Source organism: Pleurodeles waltl, chromosome 8 (assembly GCF_031143425.1).
Source record: "Pleurodeles waltl isolate 20211129_DDA chromosome 8, aPleWal1.hap1.20221129, whole genome shotgun sequence".
Lineage (NCBI taxonomy): Eukaryota > Metazoa > Chordata > Amphibia > Caudata > Salamandridae > Pleurodeles > Pleurodeles waltl.
Genome location: NC_090447.1, coordinates 345,176,386 through 345,191,705, shown reverse-complemented (window position 1 = coordinate 345,191,705; position 15,320 = coordinate 345,176,386). Strand labels below are relative to the sequence as shown.

Genomic DNA, 15,320 nt, shown 5'->3' with positions numbered 1-15,320 from the left:
GTGTAGGTACAGGTACAGGCTGGGATTACGTTCCCCCACCCGCCAAAAAAAAGTAACGTAATGGGGAGCTGTGGCCAACACGGCCAATAGGTCAAAGGAGCCGGGGATCGAAAAAGTTTGGGAACCACTGGCATAAGCGCTTCTACTGTGTGCTCTTGAGGGTTGAGATGTAAAGTTTTTTTTTTTTATAGCAGTCCAGCTTATTTCTTTGTGTTATGATTAGGTCCAGAACCTGATTCTCCACCCCCCCCACCCCCCCTCCCCCTCCCCTCCTTCACCATGTTTTTTTTTTTTTGTATTGCAAGTCATTTTCCAGAATAATGTGTTTGTTGTAAATGTTTAATTTTGTGTTAACTTATTTATAAAAGGATTGTCCACTGTTAGCTGGTCTTTGTGTATTTGACAGACATTGTAAATATTGCAAGTAAGTGTGATGGTAAATGTACATTAAAAGATTGAGATGGGAGCGGCAATCGGTTTGGGCCCTCCAACTATTGCGAAAAATGAATTACATCTGTTAAATCACAACAGCGCTGGCACTTCTTCTCTTCATTCATTTATATTGGTTTAGCCTTGCTGTTTCCCAGGCCAAACTCCTTTGCTTGTTTACAATGCGCAATATAGCCACTTTAGCTGAAGAAGAAAAAAAGGAAGGTCCAAGAAAGGTGGCAAGTTAGGAGATTCAGACCACTTTAGAAAACCACAGAGCTCTTCTGAGCTTCTAATCTGGATAATGGGTTGTGGTCAGAGCACAAAGGCTTAGGTGCACATGCCTGAATTAATGATAAGCAACTCACTGTCTTAGGCTCCTTAATGTGTTCAATAATTCACCAAGGGGCTCTAACTTGTTTTAAAGATTATCAGAGCACAATGTCTCTTTTGGTGACAAATCGCTTGTGGAAGAGTCTCTTAGCTTTTTGTACAGGCTCTTCAAACTTATTCCCAAAAACACGAAAGTACTTATTGTGTACTGGTGAACATGCCTATGGAGTGATGGACGCATAATTCATTAGCTCTTAATATTTAAGGGAAGTTATCAATTTCAATTGGATACAATTAGATTCCGGTTTCGGTGACAATTTCTCCATTCGCCCTCAGAACAGAATTCACTGTTGAGCTTGTTTTTCGTTCTTAAGTGTCATCCTGTGTAAAATATCTTTTGGATTATTTAAATACCCAATGTTTGCTGGCAACAAGAATCAAAAGCAGTACATATCTAAAAAGAATTGGTGAATTCCACTATTATATTGAACTTTTTTTTTTTTACCACCCCAATCACTGTGCCTGCTATTGTGACATATCTGTATTTTTTATATCAGAATCTACGTAGGTTGATCAACATGTATTACACCTTTAGATAATTGCTTGCAGAACTGTTAATCCAGGTACTATTTTTCAGTTGCACATTTTTACACCAGATACTTCAAGCAAAGGGGTTGTTGCCATCGGGCTTTCAAGGAACATTTTTATTGTTTGTAAGTAGATGTCCCACCAGAAGCTCATCTAGCATGGTCTCATAGCCTTTTAACTGTTTTACTGGGTCTTATATCCTTTCGCTGGACATTATTAAAACAAGCCATTTCCTTAGTCAGAGTAGATTACATCTTGCATCATGTTTGCTTGAACTTGTGAACAAGAGACACACTCAGGAACTGAAGCAGCCAGTTAATATATGAAATGTGCTTCATTAAAAAAAAAAAAAAAAAAAAAAATATTAAAGCATCACTTGTCTTTTAAAGACTGACTTTGTGACTTGGGTGCTTTGAGGGGTCATTTTCTCACCAGTGGTTCATGTCTGTGCTTGTGTTTATTTCTTATAAACATTTTAGAAACACTCTCACAGGTTCAAAGCATCACACAATCAACTGATTTATAACTTCAAAGAATATTTTTAAATTTCAGATCCAGTTTTACATAGCATCTTATGAAGCCCATCACCATCAATGCTGTCACAGGTCTCCTCTTGTAGATATCAAACAATATTGATTATAACTTTTATTACACTAATGTTTTACTTTGGGTAAACAGTACCTTCACATTTTTGCTCACATTAAGACACAATCTCCCATCAAGAAGTACATTTTTAATCGTTTGAAACTTTCCTTGATATATTAACAAGGTGGTGGAATAGCAGCACCGAAATGGAATGGGAGACAGACTATAGTAACGTTTCTGAGTGATTGGTTAGTAAAGGATATTTTGTTCACGCGTTATGGTTTGGAATGCTGGTGGCCTCTGCTAACGCAGTATCATGGATCCTTTGGATAGAAGTAGGTGGGCAGGAAGGTTTGCTAATTACATCAGTTTAGGAACCTCATCTAGGAGGACGCTGTGGGCACATACCTTGTCAATATTTTTTTGCTGGTATGTGAAAAAAGAGTCACGGGCATAAAATGCCATGTGATACAACATAGATGGGTATTGTAGTCTACAACTAGTGGAATGTGGCCTGCTTCACATCGTATGTCATCTGGAGGGGGAGACTCCAGGCAGGTAAGTTGATGTTGACTGGCTTGGGACCACCATCTTAATGAATGGCCTAACTCCCACTTCCTCACAACCCTCTCTCATCTCTCCATTCTTGATCAGCTTCCTCAGTGCTGGTTCTCTACCTAGTACAAGCACCTATAAGACAGCAAGACTATGCTGGATGAAGGAGACCCGGCCTGTGGTTGTCAGACAGCAAGAAAAGTAATAAGACCAGTATTTGATTAATGAAAAATGCTGCAGCCAAATCTGTATGTGGGAAGTGAAATGTCCAGAGTTTGAGGACAGAACTCCAGTTTTCCAGGGCACTGCATGTTTTCGTGAGAAAGGTTGAAAGGATCAGGGAGTATTCAATTAAATGTCAAGCCTTGGCAAGGTTGTTGCAGATACAGTGTTGCGTCAGGCACCCAGCCATATAACGTTCTGACACAGCTCCATTGCGTTACATTGTAGAAAAAAGTAAGCATGCCACACAATGTCAATTCAAAATATCCATGTTTTCAACTGAAGAAAAACAAACCGATTAACCGTACGTTTTCAATCTACATTAAAACTATTCAGAATGGAGAGCTCGGGATCTAGCTAGTTAATTTAATTGGCCAGTTGTTTCTTCAAACGCACAGGCAATAAATGAAATATCAAATTAACGTATTACTGCATGCACCACTATACCTGCAAACAAAATAATGACTTGCATTTTTTATGCTTCTAGAGATTCAATGAGATGGATGCAACTGTGACCAGTATCGGTCCTTTTTCCAACCTCTGGAAGGACTCCACAACAACCAATACCAGCGATGCCATGAGCAACAGTTCCCCGCACACCTCCAATTCTACGAAGTGCACAATCGATGAACAGTCCCTCAGTGGAGTTTTAGCGGTGTCTTACTCTATAACGTTTATCATAGGGATAATAGGCAACACACTCGCACTCTATGTGTTTTTGTGGATTCATAAAGAACGGAACTCCATTCAAGTTTACCTCCTTAATGTCGCCATCGCCGATCTGCTGCTGATCTTCTGCCTCCCATTCCGGATAATGTATCATGTTAACCAAAACAAATGGCTGTTGGGCGTGGCTTTCTGCAGGATTGTGGGTAATCTCTTCTATATGAACATGTATATTAGCATTGTACTTCTCGGACTGATCAGCATGGATCGTTACATCAAAGTTACTCGCGCTTCGCAGAGGCATAAAATGTCAAGAACAAAGTGCAGCATTTACATCTGCAGCCTCCTGTGGGCCCTGTCCGCCGCCGCGGTCATCCCCCTGGTAGCACACAAGCTGGGCAGCAAGCAGGCCGAGTCTACCATGTGTTTCCATTACAGGCTACGAGAGACGTGGAAGGCGATATTTAACTATTTTGTTGTTGTAGTCTTTTGGGTTGTTTTCATTCTCCTCATCCTTTCATATGTTAAAATTGCCAAGACTCTTTTTCATGTCTCCAAGGCAAGACCAAATCTGCCCAACTCTGTGAAGTACAACAGAACAGCCCGGAAATCCTTTGTTGTGCTTTTTATCTTCACCATATGTTTCGCTCCATATCACGCCTTCCGATTCTTCTATATAACATCTCAGCTGAAAGCCACATCCTGCTTCTGGCAAAACATCATCCACAACACCAATGAGATTATGCTGGTATTCTCGGCCTTCAATAGCTGCCTGGATCCAGTCATGTACTTCACGCTGTCCAGCAGTGTTCGGAAAACTGTATTCCAGCTCCTCTGCAGGGATCACAGAGACACAAGTAGGAGCGAAAGCGTTACATCGGAGTGTCCGCACGGCCAAAGCCAGGCACCTGTCCGTGCAGTTTCTTCTTCTGGCACTGTGGCCCAAACGATTCACTTTGCAAGAATAGATTCTTGAGACCGCATGCCTGCAACGTTTCACTAATTGCAATAGGTGGCTTCAGTTGTCATTTTAGGAGTTATCACACCGCAACAATCTGCGGTTTGGAGTGTGTTTCAATAGGAGAACTTTGACAAAAGAGGTCTGTTGCCATCTGCTTTCAATAACCTGTGGATAATGTTTTGTGTTTTCCTAAATGGAGACAGACCATCAATACCATAGGATTGAGTGTTGGAGAATGTGAAACGGTCTTTACAAAGCGGGCTAAGCTACGCGTGTCATTTCAACGCAAGGAGAACAATGCCTGCCTAAACCATGCATCTGCCTTAACCATGCATCTGCCTTAACCATGCACATGCGCGGCTGCGGCACACAGCATATGCGTAGTTAAGGCAGCAGACTGCGGTCTAGCTGTGCGGATGGGCAGGGAGAGGACGCTCTGCTCTGGTCTGGTCTCGGCCAGGTAAGTGGGGCTGTTCTTTCTTTTTTTGTTTGTTGGGGGGAGGGAGGGAGGCAGTTTCAGGGAACAGGACAGGGGAGGACTCGGTCATTTTTTGGCAGGGAGAGGGTTTTAGGGCTGAGGGCAGGAGAGGGGTAGTTCTCAGGGGTAGGGGGGTCAGTTTTGTGGCTCAGGGCATGGAGGCTGGGGGTCAGGGTCGTTTTTGGCAGGGGGCAGGGTTTTAGGACTCAGGGTGGTGGGAAGGGGTAGTTTTAAGGGCAGGGCTGGGTCAGTTTTAAGGCTCAGGGCAGGGGAAGTTTTAAGGGCTGGGACCGGGTTTTTGGGCTCAGGGTTGGGGGGACAGTTTTTTGGCAAGGGGGAGGATTTTAGGCCTCAGGGCAGGGGGGAGGAGGTAGTTTTAAGGGCGGGGTCAGTTTTAGGGCTCAGGTGGGGGGGTCAGGGTAGTTGCAGGGTAGAGTTGGTTTTAGGGCTCAGAGTAGTTTTAAGGGCTGGGGCTGGGTTTTAGGCCTCAGGGCAGGGAGAAAGCAGTTTTCAAAGGTGAGTGACAGTTTTAGGGTTCAGGGTTAGGGTCGTGGTAGTTTTTTGGTAGGGAGCAGGGTTTAAGACCTCAGGGCAGTGGAAGGGGTAGTGTTAAGGGCAGGGGCCGGGTTTTAGAGCTGTGGTGGGGAGAGGGGCAGTTTTAAAGGCTGGGTCAGGGTGGCTTGCAGGGCTGGGGTATCTGGTATGAGGGCACGGGGGGCTGCTGTGTGCAATTTACCACACATATTTCTTTAGTAATCATGTTTTTTTTACAACTAAATTTGTTGTAAAGGCATGTGTTGTAAAGACGCAGCTGTGGTTCAGACCGCACTGTTTAGGCATGCATGGTTTAGGCATCCGTGGTTGTATCATACAATCTTTTAGAACAAGCACCTAACATTTATTTTTTATTGACTTACAAAACCAAGACTGTCTAGCACAGGAGGACATCCCAAGGAAAGAGAAAATGTTCTTAAAAAATCATGTTTAAGTTGCACACACTAACCACATTTCATTCTCACAATCTGAGCTAAAATTTGTTGCATTTAATTGTGCCGTGATTTTGGGGAATTTTCTACATTATTAAAGACAAAAGTTCAGAATCATATTTTCTACTTTGATGTAACAATAGGCATGTAAAATTACATTGTAATTAGCTATGGTATAGGAGTTATGTGAATTTCATAATACTGCATCAGCAGACAACTCATCCTCTGAGTAAAGTTGTACATATTTGGCTCACTGCACTAAACTGTCACAGTACATTGTACTTTTAAGAAAGTCTAGTTTTTTGACGCACTCTTTCAAGAAGTGTTTTTTTTTTCCCTTCATAAGAGCAAGCCTTGGCAAAGCCAACAGGTCTGGCTTTCGCAACTGTATGTTTTTTATCCAATTCATAATTTTTGCAAAGATATGTGATAGATTTAAAAGTGCAAAAGTAATAAAAGATTAAGTGCAACCGCCTAAAGGTATTTGTTTGCAAAAAAGTAAGTAAAAAAAATGACACCAAAAGAAAAGCGGTGGCTATGGAAGAAATGAAAGTAGATATGACTTGGCACTGAAGTGGGCTGCCTTTTTAAATAGATGCAATTGTGCAAGACCGAAATAACATCACTCACAGTGAAAAATGGCAATGGTTGAAATGGCCTGACCCATGCTGTAGGATATGGTCGGCAGAACCAACTTGTTGATACAAACAGACCAATGGATGAAGAGGGCTGACAGAAAATCCCTCTATGTTAGGATATACCTACTGTTTTTATTTTTAAAACATGAGCCTGGTAATTAAAAAAAAGCTTGCTTTCAGCGTTGTGTTTACTTTGACATTTCAATAAAGAGCAATCAACTTCATTTTACATACCTTTTTGCAAACAAATGCACAACACCTTTAGATGGCCAAGCAGCAACAAATACACTACACTGAACGTTCATCCATAAGAAACCAGCAACTGTCACTGAAATTTGCATTCCTTCACCAGAAAACAAAGCCATAATAGCATTTATCATGTTCTTAGCATGCCTCCCCTTGAAACAATAAGGTCGCGCAGGCAGTTTGTTATTGTATGCCCCTCTAGAAGACACAATGGCACCAATACCTTTCTGCAGAAAAGTATCCTACTGTAATTGTACTCAGCTCTCAAGAAAGGTATACAAATATCGACACAATGCAACAGAGTATGGCCTGTCCAAAAGAACGTCAGGGACACGGAAATCTCTTTTTTAAGTGTTGATAATTAAAAAGATGGTGTTCATCCTCTGAGTAAAGTTGTAATGGAGAGGGAAACATATGATGGATTGAAAAGGAATTTAAGGTCGGAAAAGAAAGAGTACCATATGTGGTAAAGAGCTTTCTACTTCCCCCTAGGATCAGTAGTCAAAGAACCCTCCACCCTGGGCCTCGCACTAAGCAGGAGGCAGAACCGCTTGGCTGCTCAGAAAAGAAGCCCTGTCCCCCATCACACAGACTCAGCAAGAAAGACTTACTGCTATACACAAGACATGCCCTGCATACCTCTTCAGTGCTATGTTTGATGCTTTTGTAATGATCATTAAAGTTTCATTTACATTCTGTGCAGCAGGGTGATACAATTAATCATGATATGTTTTTTATTCCCATTTCCTTTACTTGCAATTTAAATCAAAAGATTTGTAATCTACCACCTTTCAAGCACGACCGTATGAGTCATTACATTTCTAGGGGACTCAGACGGCCTAGAGGCGAGCCGGGCCATCAAAAGATGTAAATCAGGCAACAAAAGGCACAACAAAAAATGATACAGACTTTAAAATAAACAAAAATGTATTTCTGAACTATTTCAGTTCTCTGTATCGCAATTAAGTGAATACTAATATATCACTGAACTGAGTGATAGTTATTGAAAGTAAAAATGTGTGCTTTTGTAGAGCGCAAATTCTATACTGAATTATTTCAGTGTGCGTTAGGATGGTTAAGAATGATATAGTGAAGTAAAGTGATGAGCCATGGAGCACACAATATGTTCAAGTGAACAATCCAGAATTTGAATACAGGATTGAATACTGTACAGTTCAGGTTCAGAGAATATACAGGGAGTGCAGAATTATTAGGCAAATGAGTATTTTGACCACATCATCCTCTTTATGCATGTTGTCTTACTCCAAGCTGTATAGGCTCGAAAGCCTACTACCAATTAAGCATATTAGGTGATGTGCATCTCTGTAATGAGAAGGGGTGTGGTCTAATGACATCAACACCCTATATCAGGTGTGCATAATTATTAGGCAACTTCCTTTCCTTTGGCAAAATGGGTCAAAAGAAGGACTTGACAGGCTCAGAAAAGTCAAAAATAGTGAGATATCTTGCAGAGGGATGCAGCACTCTTAAAATTGCAAAGCTTCTGAAGCGTGATCATCGAACAATCAAGCGTTTCATTCAAAATAGTCAACAGGGTCGCAAGAAGCGTGTGGAAAAACCAAGGCGCAAAATAACTGCCCATGAACTGAGAAAAGTCAAGCGTGCAGCTGCCACGATGCCACTTGCCACCAGTTTGGCCATATTTCAGAGCTGCAACATCACTGGAGTGCCCAAAAGCACAAGGTGTGCAATACTCAGAGACATGGCCAAGGTAAGAAAGGCTGAAAGACGACCACCACTGAACAAGACACACAAGCTGAAACGTCAAGACTGGGCCAAGAAATATCTCAAGACTGATTTTTCTATGGTTTTATGGACTGATGAAATGAGAGTGAGTCTTGATGGGCCAGATGGATGGGCCCGTGGCTGGATTGGTAAAGGGCAGAGAGCTCCAGTCCGACTCAGACGCCAGCAAGGTGGAGGTGGAGTATTGGTTTGGGCTGGTATCATCAAAGATGAGCTTGTGGGGCCTTTTCGGGTTGAGGATGGAGTCAAGCTCAACTCCCAGTTCCTGGAAGACACCTTCTTCAAGCAGTGGTACAGGAGAAGTCTGCATCCTTCAAGAAAAACATGATTTTCATGCAGGACAATGCTCCATCACACGCATCCAAGTACTCCACAGCGTGGCTGGCAAGAAAGGGTATAAAAGAAGGAAATCTAATGACATGGCCTCCTTGTTCACCTGATCTGAACCCCATTGAGAACCTGTGGTCCATCATCAAATGTGAGATTTACAAGGAGGGAAAACAGTACACCTCTCTGAACAGTGTCTGGGAGGCTGTGGTTGCTGCTGCACGCAATGTTGATGGTGAACAGATCAAAACACTGACAGAATCCATGGATGGCAGGCTTTTGAGTGTCCTTGCAAAGAAAGGTGGCTATATTGGTCACTGATTTGTTTTTGTTTTGTTTTTGAATGTCAGAAATGTATATTTGTGAATGTTGAGATGTTATATTGGTTTCACTGGTAATGATAAATAATTGAAATGGGTATATATTTTTTTTTGTTAAGTTGCCTAATAATTATGCACAGTGATAGTCACCTGCACACACAGATATCCCCCTAACATAGCTAAAACTAAAAACAAACTAAAAACTACTTCCAAAAATATTCAGTTTTGATATTAATTAGTTTTTTGGGTTCATTGAGAACATGGTTGTTGTTCAATAATAAAATTAATCCTCAAAAATACAACTAGCCTAATAATTCTGCACTCCCTGTAGTGTTACACCCTTCTCTCTTCTGTTCAACACCAAAGGCTGTTCAATTAGTTTTAGTATGTTGAGTTTAATAAACAAGCTTGTCACATCTTAAATAGAAGTGACACTATACACCCATAGATACATGTGTTTAGTCAAAAGATTTAAAGGTGTCCCTTTTTGTTCACGTTTCTACAGCCACGTAAGAGGAAACACAGAAGCATAACATATATTTTTTGTTAACTAGTTAATGGCTGTCATAAATGTTTTTCTTTTCTGGAGTCATCTGAGACAGAAATAACATTACCATAAAAACACTTCCTGCCTTTCCTTACTCTGCAGGCTTGCCTGGTTTGACTAAGAGACCGGTTTTTAGAAGAGGCTCAACTCCTCAATGACCTTAATTAAATGAACAAAACAAAGAGGCCATATTGCCACCACAGAGTTTGTTCCCCAGTTTACAGCTCTTTAAGGAGACTTAGGTGATGTTCAGCAAGGCTATAGTGAGAGGTCTGACACTGTTTAAAATCAGTTTCCACTAACAATTCTGGGGGATATTATTCCCACAGCCCACAATCTGAGAAGTGATATCGTCCCTTGTCCCCCACTGTCCATATGGCCATGTTTTCAAGCTTGATAATTTCAAAGTGCGTCACCTACGCCACAACACGACCGCCAGTGATAGTTTAACATTTTCTGTAATTCAGGACGGTAGTTTAGGCTTTTACTCGAAATCACTAAAGCTAATAACAGGAGTCACATTTGTATTTTTGTATTTCTACTGCACTCTCTCACCTCTTATCTCGAATCCCGAAGTGGGTTCACTAGATCCTCCTTTTCTTGTGCATGGTCAAAGACTGGTGTAGGTAAAGGCGTCACCAATGAGTTGTGTTTTGGATTACACGCCTAAGGTCCATAGAGTATAATCCAGAACTGAGTAGGCACATGTAGTGGCAAAATATGCAGGGAGCAGAAAATAAAAGGAGTTTGGGGAATAACTTTGCAGGCAGTGTATACAAACTAGTATGACTCGAAGTGCGAGTCAATTGAGCAGTCACTGTGCTCGCAATCAAGTCTTAATTGCTATTCCAAAATTAAAGTGGCGCCGATCATCGCATTCTCTTTTCAAGCAACTTCCAAGGCTTAATCAGGACAAGCTATGCACACAAAATGTGTGGAGGGGGGAATTAGCCTCGCCTGGGTGTCTCTATCTGAAGCAAACCCAAAAGAATCCGAACCCTTCCTTCCAATAGACAAGGATTATTTAATCCAAGGTCATCCCTACTTGGGATATACCCATGGTTCCAAGAGTATCACTCTGTAAGTAAGAGGAAAGCTTCCTTTGTGGAAGAGGTGGTCTCACACTCAAGTGTCCTGTCACAGACCACTTCTACACACCCTAGTAGAACAATTTCGCCAGGGCGGACTCAACCATCTAGTTCTGACCTACCAGAGGGAATTCTTACATAAAGCTCACTGGACATAACCAGGATCCAGATACATCAAATACCTAGTGGACTACCAGTAATTCACCTTTATTATGGTGTCCAATGGTATGGTTAAAAACAAAGAAGAAATGATGGGCTTGAGTATAATGGCTCAGCTCATCTATAAGTAAGCCTTATTTATAATCCTCGTCTATTGGAAGGAAAGGTTTGGACTCTTTTGGGTCTGACTCAAATTGAGACCCACCCAAGCCTAATTGCCCCTCCACACCTTTTGTGTGCCTAGATTTACCTTCGGGAGGAAGTGTGGTGGGATTTGTTCCTCTCACCTCTCTCTTTGTGAAAGGCGTTGATCAGGACAAGGACAAACCTTCGCCAATGGGGGTCTGATGGGAGTCGACGCTGGAATGACATAAGGACAATGCACCTAAGCCCTACTGCGCTACCTGTGATATAATATGCAGAGTTCTTCCAGGAACAATAGAAGCCCTAACTCAAAGGCAATGTTAAACCACCTTTACCTAACCATAGTCTTCTACTGAGATGGCGCAGCTAAAGCGCATGGCTGATGCTGCCGTTGTACAATAGGCCAGTGTACCCAAGAAAAGAGGCACAAATCGTTATAACGTACGTACATCATAGTAGAGGACACCATATTCTAGGATCAATGTAGTGGAAAAATAGTTCTCATTACTTCTACGGAATAACAAGGGCACCGTTTGGTTTTATTTTCAGTATATCAGTGCATTCTCTTAAATTTTCTTTAGTTTTTAAATCTATAGTAAACGCAGTTCTTAGATCTCAATTTGCAAATTTACGGGCTGTTGTGAAAGATATACAACTACCAACGTACCAAGAAACGGGTGATAACGCTCCTGTGCAGAAAAGCATACCAGTCATATTGCAGTGAGGAGCATGATGTCACCCGTTTCTTGGTAGGTGCTGCAAATGATTTGGAACAAGAAACTCTCCAGCAAAGCTGCAACGGATGTTGCTGTAATTGGAGAATGAAGCAGACTGAGCTACGTGGTTAGAACTTAACAGAAATTGTCTCAAGAACAAAGGCCCAGCTGTTGTAAATGCTTCCAAACAAACTGCTTGCTAGAAGCGTTTCCCCGGATCTAGTGTGTTGCTCCTGCGGTACAGCCCAACTCAAGAACCAACATTAATAAGTATATGGCTGTAATGGAGAGAGAGGGAGAGAGGGAGGGAGAGAGAGAGAGAGAGAGAGAGAGAGAGAGAGAGAGAGAGAGAGAAAGAGAGAGAGAGAGAGAAAAAAGATGTTCTGGTCTCAAACAGCACAAATTTACAATATCTGCCCCTGGCACTGAGGGGAACTTAGTGTGAGGGAGTGCTTCTTGTGAAAAGAAATGCTGTCACGTATAATGAAATTTGCCAATGCTCGAAGTGGCCTAACTCATTGCCCCAACCTGTATGCTACCGTAGGCGGAAGAAACATGTAAAAGACACAAAAGACCAATAGATGAGCACATTAGAAGTGCATTATAAATAACATAGCGGAAGCAAACATAAGTACCTCAAGGTGGTACATGTTTTTTAATCGCAGGTCAAAGTATTTATATTGGAAATTATCATAACATTTAATATAAGAAATGTGTCTTCTAAATTTTACAATTTCACACATTAAGCAGTTTTTGTACATCAGTATGTGTCTTTTCAATTCGTTGGAATGCTGGCATCTGCTGTGTCCAATTAACTAGAAATCCTCTTACTGAGTAGTGAAGAATCCTTTGTATAGATATTTGAGTGATGTGGCATTTAGCAGCCGTGGACCTAAAACATTCTTTTAAAAAAAGAAAAAAAAAAATTCAAAGGGTGGATTCTGGACCCCTGGCATATGAACCAGGTGAAAATTTGATTTGTTGTTCTTTGGGTATGCAGAGGGAAAACACAGAATACTTTTCAGCAGCTTTGTTTCACCCACCAGAAAATCAGTAAAGTTACAAAACTATTTAAAAAAAAAATTAAATTGGCCTCTCTTCCTCCAAAAACCTAGTCAATTAAAAAACCTAGTCAATTCATAGGCATAGGATTGACTACTTATCTTGTAGCTCTAATCTAGTTAGGTAGATGGCTTCCCTACACAATTGCTACCTCCTTGATAGGTTACGCTTATCTGTCTCCTGAAAGCCACCAGGAACAAAAAACTTTGTCAGGACTGTAGAGCAAGTCTGGTGTCAGGGAAGCTAATCGCCAAAGAAGTGTGACTCAGATGTACACCCTACAAGAACTTACAGATTCATGCATACCTGCCAACTGAAATATTACAAAGTATGAGGAGGATTGTTCTCAAGAGTCATAACATGTAATCAACACCCAATAGAGACACTTCCCACTGTCACAGAATGTAACAAAGATTCAACTCATACAGAAGAGCATCAACAATTTGATACTACAGATTTGTTCAGTTCTGAGCCTCAGCCACACAAATGGTATTTACTGAAAACAGCTAACTATGGTAAGAGTTTTATCCCTAAAGCACTATGGGATTATTAAGATTGTTTTCCATGTTTCACTGTGCTCCTGTAACACATCAGCTAAGCTAATACAATCTTACCATTCACAGAATTTAATGTTTATACCTAGTAGTTTTTTTTAAATCTCAGATATTTTGTATATTGCACTTATTGTTTCCTCGAGTGCTGGGCATTTGTTGCAGGGTTAAGCTTGAGTAAGCATGAAGTCCAGACAATGACATCTACCAGAGTTTTTTGATAATCTCCTTTTGCAAGCAGATGAGTATAGATGTTGTTCAAGCTTAGCTACAGGCCTTTTGAGGGGCAAACATACAAAGAGAACTGACATTCGCAAAAGCCAAGCAGAGAATATATTCATACTCCCTACTCCTTAACAGAGTGACAATTTTGCCTTACCAAAGCGTGATCTAGAATGGGTGTGACTAGTCAAAATTGACTTGCTTCAGCTAACCTCTATTAAACCAATTGCTGGCTCAAATACACCTCTGTTTTTTATGGGATGAAGGAGCTCCAATATCAACCTGGTTCAAACAATGATCTAGTCACAGGAGAACAAAGAGTTTGTCCCTTGGGCAGAGAATCAGAAAAATATATGTATCTTAATGTTTTAATAGACAAAAATAACAAATTATCCCAACAAAACATAAATACAGTTTGTCAGGAATGTAGGACGAGGGAGCGCAAAATAGCTAATTCAAAGTATTTTTTAAGAAGCCATAGGAGCATTTCTCCAACAGATGCTCAAAGGGCAAACAGAAATTCAAACACATAAACAGGATCATAGGCCTGCTCAATATTTTACTTTAGCTGGAGCTTGTCAGAGAGGTAGCCATATAGGATGGCTAGTATAAAAGCAGATCACGTTCACAGCAAAATCCGTAGCTACAAGTATAATAGTCTTACTATGAGGGTTCATGTACAGGCACTGCAATTATGAAGCACAAGTTATTAGGTGGTCTGGTGGAATTTGCACCACATTCTTTTTGGGCATTTGCTGTGCTTGCTCATGACAGAAGTAAAATTCAACTGTTTTGAGTCCAATTTTGCGCTATTGCTACCTCATTCTGATGATCTTTAACTGGCGCAAAAACGTGCAACAGGAATTGCACAAAATATATTAAAACAGTGATGATGAAAAAGGCTAATAATACCAAGTATGAAGAGCCATATGAAATGTAACTGTAACTTGTTAAGCCTGTTTGTTGACACTGTGCCTCATTATGGTGTTCGACTACCTGGCAACTTCTCATTTGGAGACCAATGGCCAACGAAGTGATTTCCATTCAGACCTCATACCCCAACAAGATGCTCAGACAGCATTATGAAATATCAGGAAAGCTTGAGGTTACACTGTACCTGGGACTGGAAGGCTGCAGAGACAGGAGTGAGGCCGAGTGAAGTAGAGATGGCTGCCACACAGGAGCAATGTGAAATGAATACAGTTCTTTGGCTCTTGCAAGGTCAGTGCAAGTTGAGCTGCAGGAGTTTTTTTGAGAGCAACTCTGACTGTCCTATTGACACAATGCCAATCAAGAGAAGACTGGATCAGACATACTTTGTAAGAAGCATCCCAGTTCCACATAACAGGAAATCAGTCTTGCAGCATAGATACGGTCAAAAGGAGAGGGATGGATGGTGGAGATCCTCTTGATGATGACAGAAGGAGAAAGAAACGCATCATGAGAAAATTCTGGCACTAGGGGAGGGGAACAACCTAACTAGCTACCAGAGATTTCGAGGGGTGGGCCCTGGTGGGTCCTGCATAGAGAGCTGGAAACAATAGAGGAAAAAGGGGTAACACTGGGCAACGATCCAGACCTCGCGCTTGGTGTTTTGGAGTTGCTACTATGAAAAATTAAGGACATTTCCATTCAGTTGGTCATGAAATTTGAACTGCTTAATGGGTCTACTTGTGTCCGCCTAAATTTGCCTGATCATTTTGTTCTTCCACACTTTCCTGTTTCCCTAT

General features: G+C 41.3%; 2 protein-coding genes across 5 annotated transcripts in view; one reads left to right on the top strand and one right to left on the bottom strand.

Moving 5' to 3' along the window:
* The window catches only part of GPR34 (G protein-coupled receptor 34), a 49,988-nt gene extending 45,100 nt beyond the window's left edge, over positions 1–4,888 (top strand). For both annotated transcript variants that reach the window (XM_069204202.1, XM_069204203.1), the window contains one exon: positions 3,200–4,888. In XM_069204202.1, coding sequence (XP_069060303.1) covers positions 3,200–4,354 — 1,155 coding nt within the window. In that variant the 3' untranslated portion in view covers positions 4,355–4,888. The remainder of the gene's footprint in view (positions 1–3,199) is intronic.
* The window catches only part of CASK (calcium/calmodulin dependent serine protein kinase), a 1,258,500-nt gene that overhangs the window by 739,626 nt on the left and 503,554 nt on the right, over positions 1–15,320 (bottom strand). The gene's annotated exons all lie outside the window — the stretch shown is intronic.